Source organism: Molothrus ater, chromosome 5 (genome assembly GCF_012460135.2).
Source record: "Molothrus ater isolate BHLD 08-10-18 breed brown headed cowbird chromosome 5, BPBGC_Mater_1.1, whole genome shotgun sequence".
In the NCBI taxonomy this organism is placed as follows: Eukaryota; Metazoa; Chordata; class Aves; order Passeriformes; family Icteridae; genus Molothrus; species Molothrus ater.
Window position 1 is genome coordinate 46,313,291 of NC_050482.2, and position 17,534 is coordinate 46,330,824.

The window sequence follows — 17,534 nt, forward strand, 5'->3', positions numbered from 1 at the left end:
TTTTATACCACAGCAGTTTGCTATTAGAGAAATGGAATTATGGAGTAAAGCTGCAGTGCAAATGCATCAGGCACAAGGTTGATTTCATGTATCACTATAAAAAGTTACTATCCAGACAACAATTAAAACTCTGAAGAAGACAAAACAGTACCTATACAAATATTTACAAATCACTTAAGCACTTGGTCTTACCAGGACTCCAGAGAGAGGTATCTACATGTTTAGGGCATATGAGTACGTGTATGCTCACAAACCTGTATATGAATAGGTTTTTGCGTTATAAAGCAATGCCCTCCCAAGTGTTTCTCAAAATATTACTCAATAAACTTAATAATAAATATTGAGAATAAATAAACATTATATTTTTAATTGTTTCCTTCCAATTCTGTCTGTATACTTGCAACACCAAAGAGACAACTTCAGGCAAAGACAAAGGAAATAGTTTATCAAGCTCTGAATTCTATTTCATCTACGTTATTAATATATCATATGCAGACTTCACAAAGCTTTAAAATACACTAGATGCTATAAATTGTAGAAGTATATACATTAACTGCCTCTTCTGATAAATTACTTATAAAATATTGTGACAGTTTAGGAATGTCGTAAAAATACAAAATCAACAAGCTACATAAAAAAATTAAGATTAATGTAAATTCAGAAAAGATACTAAAGAAGGGTAGAGATATCATTCTAAAGGAAGAAAAGGGGCAAATCTGAATCCATAGGTGTATTTTTCAAGGAGGCAGCTGAAGAAAGTTCAGGGGAGAGAGAACTGAAAATTGAAAAAAACAATTGCCTTTTAAAAGACAAAGAGTCAGAGACTCAGAGAAATGAGGCTTTGGACTCTTACTCAAAAACTAGCTAGGATAAGAATATTCATGTTGCACAGTAAAAACTAGAAAGGAGGAAAAGCAAAGATTTTTTTTTGGTAATGATGTTTCTAATTCTTTAACCAAGAACTCAACTCTTAGGTTTGTGGTTTTAACAACTTGCCTATCATTTTCATCTCCTGCAATCTAAGATGACTCAGATGAACTTGGGAAACAGAAGAGACAGATCAATACATTCAGATAAATCAATGTTGCAGTCAAACTCATGGGTGTCTGCAACACCACACAAGATCTGAGACTGGAGCATGTTTCCTGCTAAACTGTAACACAGAGGCTAGAGAAGATCCAGGTAGAGAAGCTTGCACTGGCAGACACGGCTTGATGTCTAGTAAGTATTTAAATCATTGTGCATCATTCAGACCACCGTGTGGGCTTTCTTTATTGCCAAGCTAAGAAATTCAGATTAAACTATATATACTGTCACAATACTACACTGCTGCAATGTTCCACCAAGTACCTGAAACAAGCTTTTTCTGCTCAAGTGACTTTAATATATCTTTAAATAGGACCAAGCAAAGTAATGTTTTTATGTACAATTGTATGTCCACAGTCACAAGCACAGGTTATTAATTTTCAAATTCTTCAATATTTCATGGACAGCTAGATGAACAGGCAATTGCAGCCTGATTTCACATACAATTAAGTATGAACATCAGATAATTGCACACAAAATGGACGATCATGGTAATTTTTGCCTACAGTTACTGCATTTATATGTCCAATGGACATAGTTACACAAAGACACATATTACACAAAGTTGTGTAATAACTATACAAATAACTATATTGGCATTCTGGGAGGTAAATAACAAAATAAATGTTTACAATTAAATACCTGTCCAATATCTGCTTATATCTGAGGGTTTTTTCAAGAACTTATGGAAATACTAATTGAGGGTTTTTTCAAGAACTTATGGAAGTACTAATTGAACTATTTCAAATCTTGTGCCAATGATGCTAATACTGTAGCTTAAAAGTATTCTGAGTAAATTTTCAAAGAAACAAAAATTAAATTTGCTGTGGGCCTTTTCTCAAAATGTGATAGACAGATACAGGCACAGAGAGATCAAACAGTAGACACTGCGGCTGCTGAACACCAAACTGGAATTTTCTCCCTCTGGATAAAGAATATCCAGCTGAATCTTCACACAAAGGCATATTGAAAGGAAAAGTACATTTTAAAACAGCCTGATGCACAAAAGCAAAGTAACAAAATGTTATTATTTTCAAATGTATATTGTTGAACATTTTTCTATGGTCTTTATTCACCATATAAAAGCTACATTTCAGTTCATGACCAATTGAACTGATACAAAATTATAAAGAGCTACATATCACTGAAATAAAGCAGAAGAATGCAACCTGGACAAACATGATAATTAAATTACGTATATATACGCTCTCAAAAAAGCATTGTACATATTGTGTTATCAGAGCTGAGAGGTACTACCTAATTAAAATTTGGTACTAAAACATTCTTCCTTCTTCGAAATGCAAATTAATAGCTTCAATTCAGGTAGAGAAGACAAAACTATTTTTTACCTTCAAAGAGTAAATTAAGACTTGTTTAACTGCCCTCTAAATTAAGACTTGTTTAACTGCCCTCTAAATTTATCTACTTTGACAATTTAGTACTACTTATCTAAATCAGATACTAGAATGGAGAGGAAAGGAGAGGAGACTATTGATTTTAAGGTAGTTTGTCTTCATATCTCTAAAGTCACATACTGTTTTGAAACAATATCTTAAAAATGCAAAAAATTCTTCAAGAAATTGGCAATAACTTCATGCCGTTGCCTGTATTTTCAGTTCCAAGCATAAACAATTGTTTCTGAACCACAGAAAGTTTATGTGCTAACACTCATTGCAATGAGCAGGTGATCTGCTAAAAAATATCTGCATGCAAATTACCATTCTGTAATGACAGCCTCAAATTTGATATCCAAGGGCTAAATATTACATCTAGTGCTGAAGAAAAAGACTAGAATCATTGCAGCAATTTTGGATACTTCATGGTATGTTAGCAACTAAAAGACAGATTCTACACCTGAATGGTTCTAGAAAAAGAAAGATTGAGAAGTAAGAACCAAGTAAAGACATACAAAACGTAAGGTAAAAAGAGAAGACCAATATCATGCAAACACAGTATTTTTAAAACAAAAAAAGTCTCTAATATTCATGAATAATAATATTTTTGTCAAGTAGCTACTCTTATGGTCCAAAGGACCTTGACCAGAAATAAGGAAAGCATTCCGTGATTCAGCTTTTAACCTTTTTTAAATTTTCTTCATTTTTTGTCACAAGTGTTATTTCATGGGCAAGATCCTGACCTTTTGCAGCCTTTCTCTGACTCTTCTCTTCTACATACAGCCAGAACTCAGGCTGGTGTGGCTGCAAACTGAACTGTGCCTTCAGAGCCCTGCATCTCATCAGAATTTGCAGGCTGTGCTACATCATTTAGCTGCTAAGGAGGTGTGCCACTGCAAAATGTACAATATATCTTTAGGTCTATTCATTAGAGAGCAGATTAGCAAATACATTATAGAGACAGTTATTGTAGCTTGGCAGTCTGATAGTGAAAAAGTACAGGAAGTATCAGGAGAATGAATGGCTATCATGAATATTATAGAGGCCCTTGTGAAGCCACTATTAGACTGTGGGTAAATTCAGGACATTTATTGTATAGTTGTGAAGTCCTTTTTTTTTTGCCAAGCAAGTGTTAAATCTCCTAAAGTCCATGCAAGTACAGTACAAGCAATAATAACTCAAGTACTGATTTAACAGAGCTGTCCAAAGGATGCTTAACTCCTTTTTTTATCAAAGTGTTTTGATGCTGAGCTTGAAAAAGGAGACTTCCTAAATCACTGAGCCATTTCTTTGTCACATAATCCCAAAGTGAAGTAGTGAACAAGATATTTGTTGTTAAAAGCTTTTTGCTATTTGCTCAGTTATGAAATGAGAATTTAAGTTTAAATTAAAGAAGGAGGGAATAATGGGAGATTCTGGTGGGAGATTCTGGAAACACCTATCTATATGCTGAATATACGCAAAAGTAGTCAACTAGAAGAAAAACAAGACCAAAATAAGGCTTTAATAACTAAATAATTAAATAGAGAAAAAAGGAGCAAAAGAATATATGCAGGACAGAGAAAGGAATGACCTCAGGAGGGTCTTAGTTTATGTATTAAACCAGGAAGACAGGTTCCTGAGAAGTTCCACCAAGAAGTTAATAACTCTGAAAAAATAAAGGAAGTTAGTCTGCAAGTTACTCAGTGTGAATTTAAATCAAATCTACTGACTTCCCATTGAAATGCACTTTTACTTATGTAAACAACATAAAAGTAATGTAATATGGTTGACTACTTTGTAAAAACGTTTTTTCCTAATTTATTGCTGCAATTGGCTTAAATTAGAAAGATTGTGTGTGCACTTTTTTCCTTCTAAAGAAAGTATAGTAAGAGCTGCAAGGGAAACTCTGAAATTCATACTGCTATAATCAAATTAATTGAGGGGTAAAATCAAATGCAGAATTTGAAAAATATTGGGTTAGCAGGCTATTTTGGAACTGAATTGAACTGGAAGTCCATGAGGTGCCACTGAGAAAAGTCTGTGTTTCATTTGGATGATATGGAAAAGTTCACAAATATGTTAAAATTTAGGTGTTTACACCATATGAATGCATCCTGGACTCTTTCTTCTTATTCCAAGAGAATTGTTGAATAGTTTTAAAGAAGTGGGGGTGGGTTTTGTGGCAATTGCAATTTGATGCAGAGGTAAATTCTACAGCACACTGAATCCATAAAAATTTCAGAAGTATTCACATTTTTTCCTGTAAATTTTTCACAAGTCATATTCTCTATATATATAATTGGAATATATTTTATTCATATTTAATAAGACTTATTTATATTTATCCCTGATGTTATTCACATTTTTTCTGGAAAATGCCAAACACTGCATATTGACCTGTACGCGGCTGTTATTTATTAAACACTTTTTCTTAAATTAGGATTTGTTATCAATTATGCAATTTTATGATGAAAGTTGCCACAATAAATGTTTTAGCTATCCAGATCAGTTTTACAGAAATAAACTATAAATAGTTTGACTGTTAACAGCACACCTTTTTATTATCAATTAACAAATATTAATCTCATACTATTTTAATTCAGTTTATAACTTACATAATTTTAAATCTTCAATGAAGTTAAACCCTTACATTTTTGCAACGTCACCGTACTTGGTGATTTAAAACATACACCATGCCTGTCAACTAAGACTCCTACATTAAACAGTGATAGAATTCTTCATACATAATTGTTATGCTCTAACCATTCTCTGTGTGTAGAGCTGCCAGTCTACATTCCACCACCCCCATAATGTAATTGTCATTTAGCTGTTTGTCTCTTTATTGTTTGTTCCAATTTTATGTAATAGGAACAGCAGGGGGCATTCAGAGCTTTAGATGCTGGATATGGTTGCATATGATGCTATGATGCTACTTAACTGCATTTTGAAAGTGTAGAATGCAGTTTGATCAATTTACAATATTACCATATAAAATCCATTATTTCATCTAATATACATTTATGCATCATGAACTTGTCATTTATTTCTTTGTTAAGTTATCCAATCGCTTTCCCATAAGTTTTTAGAAGCATTTTTTTCACATACAATTTCAATCAGAGAGATAACAAAAACATGTTACAAATTAGTTGCAATAATTTTTAAATCATGAAAAAAAATTTCTTAAAATGCAAACAATTACATCTTAATGTGATCCTTGGAAAAAAAAAACCACACCACAAACAACAAAAACAGAGGAAAAAATAGTCTGACTTGAGTGCACTACTTGCTGAGGTGAAAAGTTGTTATGAAAAATGGCTGTCCTTATCTCCAGGTCTCAGAAGAAAAAGGAGAGAAAAGTAGTCCAGGATTTCTTACAAGCCATAGCTTCAGCTCCAGAGAAAAGTTAATAAAGCATTAAGGAGTCACCTGCCTTACAGAGCCTATCTGCAAAAAAGCAAAAGCCTCAGAATCCTACAGGCTCATGGGAATGCACAACAGGTTAGTTAGGGTGAGGATGCCTCAGGTGTTATTTGAGGAAACGTGGGTGGAGGTGGCTCTGTAACAACACGACATCCCCTCTTTCTGGGATACAGAGGATATTCTCTGCACAGAGTGCTAATTAGCAGGGGGAAGTAGGTGCCAGCAAAGTAGTCCACATATTAAACCTGGCCATTGTCTAGAGTGGAACACCAAGGAATTTACAAGGTCAGAAAAACTCCGTATATATGAGTTTAACTTCAAAGTTTGATATGATCAAGATGCCCTGAAAAGACTTAAGATGCAACATTTCATGTAAGTATTGCTCACATATTTTCTATTATAAGGTTTTTGGGTTAAATGCATAAACAGGAGGACCTTTTTTGAGTCAGTGGGGTCAGTCAGCTCTATCCCTGCTTATTTGCTCCAGTGATCAAACCAGATACAGCACATCTAATCAAGTCTGACAATATTCTAGAAGTCTGGGGATATGGGGATTGGGGAGAAGTAGGTTTGAATTTACATCTCTCTTTCTGATCTTACTGAAATATATTTTTGACTCACCCTCTCAGAAGTTCCTACACAGCTTCCAGTATTCTGTCAGTAGAATATACGTAATGTCTTCAAGCAAGCGTGTGACACACGATTCAATAGTTGCTTTTTGGTTTTTTGCATAAATAAAACTGAAAACACCTCTCCTTGACAAAAGGTAATCCTACAGTTCAACTGGTTTTATCCTACATAAAACAACTAATGAGAATAACAATTCTCCAACTTCCTCAATCTGAAACTGAAATCACAGCATGACAAATTTTGCGTAAGGTTTTATTTCTTGAATATGCCAGAGTACTACAGGATATCCCAGAAGACTGCCACATGGACATATTTTATTACTTTACTTTCCTATATTTCCTGCACTAATACTTGATATTCATATCTTCGTTATTGTGTGGATTCCAATGGCTAGGTGTATAACCTCAGATATCAAATAGATTACTCAAAGCATGGTGTTTTGAGTGTTTGTAATCTAGGTCTCCCATTTCTTATCTTCTCACAGTTTGCCTTCTGGCCACACTACTGTAGGCACTGAAAGAACAATTAATTTGTTAGATTGCACTTTGCCATTTGAGGTGTTGTGGGGTGCCAGGTGGGACCATACCTGGATTTCACCACTCATTCCAGAAGGACCTGGAAATTCTGAGCACCCTCTGTCACACTCTCAGGCCCATGCAGATGTCTCAGTTACTGCAGGGTCTCAAGATACTGCATTTCTGTGTTTGGACACTTGAATCCCTCTTTTAGTCATCTGAATAGCCCTGTTGGCTCCTGTGATTACACAGCCCAGACCTCTGTGGAACCAAAAGGTGACCATGCAGGAAATGTAGACAATTATAGCTTAGATCTGAATTAGGAGCTGACTCCCACCTTCACATTCCAAGTCTCTGACTACCCTGGCAAACGCAATTGCTTAATGGTTACTGTCCGCATTTCACAGCCTACTTCCAGCTCTTAAGCAGCTCAGCCTAGATGGTGTCCAATTTTAATGAGCTTCTTTCTATTTCTAAGTACTAATCCTATGAATGGACCACGGAAGAATATACAGAATAAAAACAGAAGGTGTACCATATGTTTGACAGCAGAATGCAACATGCTTATACTGCCCTTACACACTGTAATACTCTCATCATTTTCTCTTGGTCTTTTTCTTTTTATCTATCCTTTCTGCTGCATGTGCATCCATGCAGCCCATCTGGTTTGACATTTACCTCTGCATATCTGATTATTTACAGTACTCTTAAAATATAACAAGGACATTAATTTTATCTCAAAGATTTTCAGGAACTTAGTATCTCAGAGTAAAAAATTGCAAATTTACAACCATACAAAAAAGATGCAAAGTTAGAGTATGTCTTGATGTGATTTTTCCAAAGCAAACAGAAGGTTTTTGCATACTTTTTAAATCTAATATTCTTTAAGTCAGTGCCTATCCAGAAGAAAGGTATCTGGTATGCTTATAATGGAAGATTTGATCAATCTTGGAGAAGAAAGTACTGAAACAATGGAAAACAGACTTTTTTAAACTTGTCTATAAACTGGTCAAACCCACAGAATATGTGCTGCTTTTTTTTTCTGATGATATACAAGTATTTTTTATCACTTCACCTGTTCATTCACTCTGGAGTGTGATGGTCCATGATGGATGAGAATCTTCACAATATCTACATCTCCTCTCCAAGCAGCCAAGTGAATAGGAAAGTAACCTTTATTATCTGCTACATTGGTTGATGCTTCATACTGAAGTAATTTGAGAACTATATCCCTGGAAAACAGGAGGTAAATCTCAAAATCAACAGGAAACTAATTTTAAGTTTTTACATGAACATGCATATGACCAATATTTTTATCCTGGAAAACAGAAAAAAACAAACCTGTATTTCAAGCAAAACAGCTACAAAAAGTGAAGACAAATAATTTCTGAACATTAAATAGATAGTGAAACATAGGCAACAAGTTAATTGTAATGATTCTTACTTATGAATACCATCAACAATATTATCATCAGCTCTCTGAATCTGTTTCTTTCAATAGGATCACCTGGCCATAGAATTATTTTTAGAATTTGCCTGTTAAGAACATGTGCATGTCCTCAAGGCACTAAAGGCAGAGAAGTACTCTTGTCCCCATCACTGCTGAACTCTGGAGGCAGGATGACAAGAGGATAGTTTGATGGACACATTTCTTACTGGAAGGCTAAGTAATAGTCTTTCCTCTTCTTTAAGGCATTATCTCAAAGATATTTAGGAAACAATTCAATGATTATCTAGCTAGATATATGAAATAACTTCTTCTATGTATAACTTCTATGAAATAACTGCTATTCTCATTTTCCACACTCAGCTGCCTTGTAGAAGTGAGGGGAAAAGTGACTTATTACCATTTTAATTCTCTTTATATTCCTTTTGGTGCGGCTTATCATACATTAAGTGAAAGATTAGCATAAATTGGCATATTGCATCCCTGATTTTTAAGCAGTTCCCTGTACTTAACTTCAAAAGCTAAAGTAAAAATCAGCTGTGTGATATGATAACATTACCAAATATGTCAGAAAGTAAATAAATTCTGTCTTGCTGCTGCATTTGTAGTCTCAGTTTGACATAGTCTGGCCTCCTTAGTTATTAAGCTAAGAGAATCTATGATCCAGTGTGGGCAGCTCTATGCACACTTTTTACAAATATGGAAACACTTACTGATTTGGCTCAAAAAAATCAGCGAGGGAAGGGACCTTGATGTAGCCTATGTTATGACCAAAAAAAATTACTACAAACTGACTACAAATTAAGACAGAAAATAACTCTAATGTCATTATTCTTTCAACCTTGACAGAACCTTATTTAATTGCATATTGAAAGAAAAATGTGATGAGTTATGAGGGGAATATATCCAGCACAAAAGAAACTGCCAGTTGACTTCAAAAGATACTGGAGTCATCACATCTAAGCTTTGAGGAAAATTTAAGCTGGATTTTGGTTACTCCTGACAAGGTCAAATGCCACGAGAACAGCCAAAAAAGAGCAGGTCCACTACAGAAGATTTCTGTTACAGAAAAAGTTCCAGAAAAGTGACTCCTGAGGGAAACTTTTTAGTACATGTAAGGTTTCAGAGCCTTCCCACTAAATAATAGTTTTGCAGCAAATCATCCAATGAGGGCTAGACATACACAACAGTTTCTTTGAAAGGAACACCAAACAAAGGAAGTATAAACTGAAGTAAGTGGAAGAAAATCAGAAGAAAAGCCCTGCACAGATGAAATCATAGATTTCATAGATTAAAACATACAGGAATTTTTGGGAAGAGTCTATTGCAAGATTCAAGTTACAAAATAGAACATGCATCTCCTTTATCCTTCAAGAATGCCCTGACCCATCACACTTATCTAGGGTGAGTCTTTTTTAGTGCTTTGGCAGAACTTTTTCATTTTGTACAAATATATTTCAGAGAGGAGGATACCAAGTCCTTAGCCCAGTAACACTACTGGGCTAAGTGAAATTACTTAGGGAGACAGATTCCAGTGCCTGCCCCAGATATAATTTAATTACTTATATAAAGCAGAATAGTTTCACAAAGAAAGAGAATGATCCCACAATGACCAAGAAGGAGGGCATTCACATCCAGTGAACAAGCAAGGATTTGAACAATGGTGTCCAAGTACCCAAGCCACAAATCACATTCTTACATTTCTTGAAAAACTCTGAAATATCTCACATTCAACCTAGTGTAAAAAGTGGGAAAAATTCAAAACACAGAAGTTTTTAAAGGACAGGGACTTCTCCTAAGTGGCAGAGTCTCGTGTCAAATGATTGTATGCCATTTTGATTTTGAATATCAAGTCTGAAAACTCAAATAGAATGTAAAGTAATTTATTGGTTATTTGTAATGACTAATAAAATCAGGACCATCATGTGTCTGTCCAATTCTCTTGCTGGCCATGCTACCATTGTAGCAGGATCAGTATAATGGCTTGGGTAACAGGTCCTGAAACCATCATGATTTATCACAAAATACCTCATGATGTATTTCAGTTTAATATAACAAGGTATAATTGTGATGTCAGTTACTGCTACTTATCCTGCTAAGAGTGTAAGGGGTCATAGCAGCCAACATTGGACTTTTCAAAGGCTGTAGTTATGTACAGCAGCAGATATAAGTCCAAATTTTTAAGTCCTCCCTGACCTTGAAACAAGTTTGGTCAAGACTTAGTCTAAAATCATGATTTGGCTTTTGCATGTTTTGGGACTTCATATTGCTAGAATTCACTTGAACCTCTGATAGTTTCAGTATTTATACAGCAATATTTTTAACTTTGTGTGTAACTATTACTGCACTGCTAGTATGAAATATACTAATTCCAGTTTTCATCTATTTATAATCAGCAATCTTTCCAAGCCAATGCTTGGGTATGGTTGGTCAAAAATTAGCAATAGCACAAGAAATAATCCATAAAGCATGAACAAAAATGCTGAGTTTAACAGGCCACTTGAAGAACTTAGACCTAATTATATGGAAGTAAAATATATTAAGTAAAAATATATTAATGGATGATTCTGAACCTTCCTACACAGCTGAAACTTTGGAAAATGCACAATATCTAGTTCAAGAGTTTACTTTATATATTTAGAAAGAATATCCCATATTCATCAAAAGATTGATCCATCCTAAAGGAAACAGGCACCTTTCTAGAACACAATTGAAAACATATCCTAAAGTTTTAATTTTTCCATAGAAGGATGCAAAAATTTTGCAATGAGTAAACTAAATAAATAATAGTTATATATCCACGTGTTATTTTATGGACAGTCCAAAATCACACAAAAATTCATGCTGATCACTCTTAATTTCCACTGGATTTAGATCAATTCCTTGTCTCCTTAAACAGAGGAGTTTAACCAAAGTTTTATGTCAAAACTTTCTTTAGTGAAAATACCCTTTTCCCCACCCTGCTTTCAAGTGTATAATTACTAAATATTCTTTCCATGTTAATTTTGCTTTGATAATGATTAATCTCTACTGTTGTTTCACAAAATTGCTTCCCAAACATTCACACTCTACACATGTGTACATACATACAGAAATATAACACGATATTTTCTGCTGCAATTTCCCAGCGATGAAAACTACAGCCAAGACCAGCAGCAACAATGCTAAATGTCCCCAAAACTGAGGATGAATTTGGAAGAAGCACTATAGAATCAATAGCTTTTAAACTACAGTTCCCATTTGTCATTACTACTTATTGATATTGATGACACTGTCAAAACATCTTATATTAATTTATTCCATTTGGAAAAAAGGCACTTTTAATATGTCAAGGTTTGTCAATTTCTGGTACGAACCTCAGAACTATGCTCTATTTTCTTGCATTACAAAGTTAAATCTCATTCTACATAAAAACAAAATGTGAGGCACTTACTTGTGTCCATTTAAAGCTGCATGATGTAAAGCAGTATAACCCGAACTGTCAGTGCAGTTTATGTTTGGTCCTCGCCAGATGCTGCAAATAAAGCAAAACTGTGATATTAATATTTTGGCTCAGCAAGTACAGAAGTGTCAGAAATTTGATCTACAAACAATCTGAAGATCTCTGCAACAAGTGTGATTAAACTTTAAGAGAAGAATTACCTTGAAAGAAAGTTAAAATAGCAAGTGTCATCTTCATATCAATATAATTTATCTTTAAAAATAATTTTACACATCCATCTATATAAGAGTCATGAACTTTATGTAGGGCAGACTCAAAGACTAATAACAGAAAAGTTATTTCAATTAGAACTGTTCTCCCTCTATTACTCTGATAATTACACTGAGGTTATCATCTGATTTTGTACTACTTTTCCACAAGTATGTATTCATTTTCTTTAGGTCAGTTAGTCTAGAACCAAACAAACATCAGATTAGTGAGAACCAATCACATTGCTTAAAGGGCCAGGAAATTTGTTCTTTTTACTTACCTTGATATTTTAGTTCCCACTTTAGCTGATTATATTTTTAAAATAAATTAGATATACTTTCAAAAATAATTTAATTAAGTTTTGTTATCTTGCTGTATTTTACAGACAACCTCATTACATGTCCTGTTTAACCAGTCTCATGATCTATTATGGGCTTTTCAAAAAACAGTAAAGGACATTTTATTTCAAAGTGGAAAACATGGCTGCTACCAAACCAAAACAAAATCTACCAAAACCAACACCAAAATCAAGCCCAGGAAATTGGATAAAAGAGGTTCTGGTGAGAACCAGCAGGCTTTTTTATCTAACTGACCACATTTGAAACTGATTGTATCCTTTACAGAAGCAATTTACTTTCCTGTAACAGTTTTCATCATTAGTATTAAAACTTCCAGAACACAAAATTATGACTCCTGAATCACAGTCTATATTCATTACTTTCTCATTCAGTGCTAAACAGTCACTGGCAAGACATACTTCCCTTCACTTCATACATTAGAATTAAGTGCTGTTGTTTAAAGAAAATAATTTAAAGCTAATAAGTGAAAAGAATTTTTCATACTATCATTTTTCATTATCTACATCAGTAAAATGACATGTTATGCTTAACAAATGATTTTTAAGATTTACTATTGAATCTGCATTTTATTACCTATAAAATGGAATATATATATTTGTACATATATATTCCACACAAGGGAATACTGATGTAGACTGGTCTCTTTTTCATTGTGTGTATTTGAATGATTCATTAGCTCATAAACTTAAGCAGTTGTTGTCCTACAAGTAATACTGTGCGCACACAGAATTACTTGTGTGAAACACTGTGTTCTGCACTGAGCATAATTCTACATAATGCTGGGTACCTCACGTCTCCCTGCAATTTAATTTCTTGGAAGAAGAGGACTGAATTATTTTCTTGGGTGCAAAGAAGCAAAGAAAAGAAAAAGTAACTTTTTAAAAAATCTTCTCAGACATCCACAGATGTTCTTTTCTACTGAAGGCAACTTTCAGATAAGAAAAGTCATTCTAATCCTTTCAATTAAAGGAAGTAATTTTAAGTTCATGAAATAATAAAAAATGAGTCCCTGAACTGAGAGCTCCTCTGCAACAGACAGATGTTATTTTTATGGCAAAGATAATCGTTCCTTTCTATTAGAAGGAAAGAAGTCCTAATGCATTGATAAGGTACAACCTCTCATACTTTCGCATAGTGTTTATCCATTATTGTTAATTTATTGAATTATATTTTCATCCTTTGATATATATACCAGCTTATGGGAGAATGAAGAAGACAAGAAGTGGCATAGAAACTAAGATTTAAGATATTACCAAAAAAAATACACTACCAATCAGAACAATTTACTTAGTTATGATATGGTTATAATTTGCTTGCTTTGACTTAGAGTTGTTCGGATTTGTCTGTTGTCTCTTTTTTTAAAGTGCAAGAATCCATGAATTCATATACTGTTCATGATGCACTAGGCATCATGAATTTAAAAAAAAAAAAAAATCAAAGAAAAACTTTAAAACTCCTACCAAATTCCCTAAGAATATCCTCATTCGTTCCCCCCTAATTTTCTTCTTTAATCCATTCACTAATTAAAACGTTGTTTTATTTCCTGACTCTGGTTTTAGGAACTATTTTTCAACTGAAACTATATGAACTTAAAAAAAAAACCACCAAACCTCTGAGACTTTGTTAGAGAGTATATAAATGCACCTATGTGAAACTCTTCATGACACACAGGTTGGGCAGCTGAGGGGCAAAGGACAAAAGACAATGAGTAAATGCTGATGACTCGGAGACACCAGACAGGATGGACAGACTAATCACTGTCAGCTCCCAAAGGGTACACAAAGACATGCTCAAAATCACAGTGTAGTTATCAAAGTACAGAACACAGCAAATAGGAACAGGACATGGCTGCAAGGCAGCTCTCTTCCCTTGGGCCTGTGCTGAAATCCTCTCCCAGAAGGTCCTGAATTGCAACAGGTCCAGTATATACACAGGATATTGCTTTGATAACTGAGAATCAAAGTAAATTCAAACTGGACATTCTGAACACAAATTCTTACATTCTAAAACTCCCAGCTTCAGCTAGTACTCTTCTCTTGCAATTAGAACGCAGCAGGATAGAAGTCCAGTCATATAAGCTCCATAAAAAGCAGCTGACTTCAAACAAAAGTGGAATAGAGTTTGAGGAAAACCTAAAGATCCCTTCTTTAGTATCATAAACATATATGATATATGAAGACTCATTAAATACATTGATTTATCTGTATATTAAAATATCTGTAAAAACAACAACAAAAAGGAGGATCTGGCAGAAAACAAATACCACCATTCACTCGCCAGAAAAGAATATTTGTTGAGAGAAAATTAGCAGCTCTTCAGAATACTGTTAATATTGAATGTTCTCAAAAGCATATTTCTTCCAGTGATGCAGCCAACCGAATTTCTTAATGTGGCATGCATTAATAAGTTAGGAATCTGTTTTCCCACGTACATCAGTAAATTAAAACCCTCCCATTACTTAATGAATTTTTAAAAAGTAATTGAACCTACTTTTTGTAAAAAAAAAAAAAAATTAGTTTTCATTCAATGGTGAATTAAAACATGATCAATTAGTTTCTTCCATTACATCTTGCCAAAGTAAGGCACAAAGAAACAGAAGTCTGTTATACTATTTACATTATTGCAAAAAGCTGAAAGATCTCCTCAACAGTCTGCTCTTTGTGGACAAAGAATATTGACCTTATATGAACTGATGTCAAATATTAATTGAAAATACTCTTTACTTGGTAAGAAAATGACTGTTGTTTTCTTTAATGAGCTTAAGTAGTTACATATAAAGAGTAGAATTTCAAAAGACAGATGAAAATGACAAAAGAAAATGATAGTTAGTCAATTGATTTCTTATTTTGCTATGATTTTTGGAAAGAAATAATTGTCAAGTCCCTGTTGTTACACACATATGAATAGAAAAGGAAATAAAAGCTTTTTCCAGCTAATCATCACACAGACACACTCTCCACCAATAGTACAAGAACTATGCTCGCAAGGTATGCATAATTTTTACATCACATTTCTTCTCTCTCATATATATCTGCATTATATCAGTCCATTATCATTATACTATTTCACGACTATGCAATAATATTTCTGGTCCTTATATGGGAGTTGCTAAGATGAAAGGAAAATATTCTTGGTAAACAAGGATAAGAATTTTTAAAAGCCTTAGAAACCAGTTCAGATTTACACAGCCTCTTACTGTTCCTCTGTTCCACAGAATAAATACACATTACAGGAATTTGTCTTGTTCCGAGCCAAAATCTTCCAAATTTTCCATGCTTTTTGTTAATCTGGCAGAAACACATTGACTAAAGTTTCTTAAGCACATGGCAAGGCTCTTTATTAGTGCTCTGCCTACATTCATACACATGTTCAGTTGCATAAACTCAGTTTATACAAAGTACAGGGACAACTTTACAGAGAATTTTGAAAATGCAATCTTTCACACAATAATATGTATTATCATTCAGATACATAATAATAATATTACTTATTGTGAACAACAAAAAAAGTAGATCCCATTCTCTATTTTATGCACAAATACACCAAATGGACAACTCTTGCTCTAACCCATATAACTTAATAATGTTACTTATCAAATATGGAAGCATATCATTTTAGTACATGTGATATTTTTCTTTCTATGGATTCCTCTTTTTTAGAATCCAGTGTTATGCCAAATATATTATCCTATAAAAATACATATATTCCTTTTCATGTATGGTTTTACCTATTATGAACACTCCCTCTGCTGAATTTGATGTATGCCTTCAAATTACTTCAAAGAAAGTAAATTTAAATATTTGCCCTCAGTAGCAGAGGAGATAAAACCTTTTTAGGAAGTCATATTTTAAAGCCTAACAAATAACCGTACATGCAAAAAACCCATGAAAAATTTACTTTAGGCTTAGTTTCAAGCAGGTGCAGTTATAGGTATTAATTTTTGAGTAAGGCTATCTTTGATTTTCTGTCCAGTATCAAAACAACCTGTTGCATGAAGCAACTGAGAGTTAAAAATCTCACATTAATATAATGATATTTTTATAATTTTAATTAAAAATAAAGGGAACAGCAAATGTACTATCAATTCAGTTAATAGCGATTTTATGTTAAAAGGTTAATGTATATATAATACTGATTTAGTGCTTTTGTTGTATCAGTGTGAAATGTGACTCAATTTTGAATGCACTGATTTCATTTTGATTCCTCCTGTTTAGCTTCCTCAGTATAAATAATACAACAAAATTCATGATCAACTATTCATGGGATTAAGGATGTTACCCACGTTCAGCTTCTAAAGCAGTTTACTCCACTTGCTTTCTTTAACCTAGACCTGTTTATAGTCTGGGCCTTAATCTAAGTCTTCAAAACTGGAGGATTCCACCAAACTGTGATCTTATTTCCATACTGAGCGTCTTCAATTTGTGGTTTCTATTTGACATAGCAAGTGCAATGCACATTATGAGTTTGATTATTTAGTATATTATTTAGTATTTAGTCATTACTAAGAGCTAGCTACAACAGTGGGTTAGAAAAAGGTTTTTTCTCAAATATGCAAACAGCAGGATTAACAGAGTAATAACAGAAGCATGGAAGTAAAAAGTGTAATTTAAGAAAACATGTAGAAGAACAGGATCATGTCCAACCACGTAAGACTCAAAAAACCAGTATCTTACCAGTAATTATTTCTTTTCAAGTTTTTCAAAGAATCATTGCTAAATGAACACTGATAGATTTAATAGGGTACAGCTGCCCAGACTAAAATTTGGAGTAGGGTGGCAGTATTTAGAAGTATGCAAATAATCTAGTGTCCAACAGATAGCCTCAGAGATACTTGCTCACTTACCATTCTCGCTGTTACTAACTGTATTTTTGCTTGGAGAACGATGATACCCATGCCATCATTAGGCCAACCTGCCACCCATTGCTTCTCCAGTGGAAAGAACTATGAAAAGGTTCATTATAAATGACTGAAAGTCAGTGTGCTGCTGAGCAGAGGCAGAAAGCCGGACA

At 33.8% G+C, this 17,534-nt stretch overlaps 1 protein-coding gene across 1 annotated transcript in view; it reads right to left on the reverse strand.

The window, feature by feature from the left end:
- The window catches only part of ANKS1B (ankyrin repeat and sterile alpha motif domain containing 1B), a 417,422-nt gene that overhangs the window by 359,677 nt on the left and 40,211 nt on the right, over positions 1–17,534 (reverse strand). The window contains 2 exon segments of the mRNA XM_036400345.2: positions 8,103–8,259; positions 11,908–11,988. Of these exon segments, the coding sequence (XP_036256238.1) occupies positions 8,103–8,259; positions 11,908–11,988 (238 nt within the window).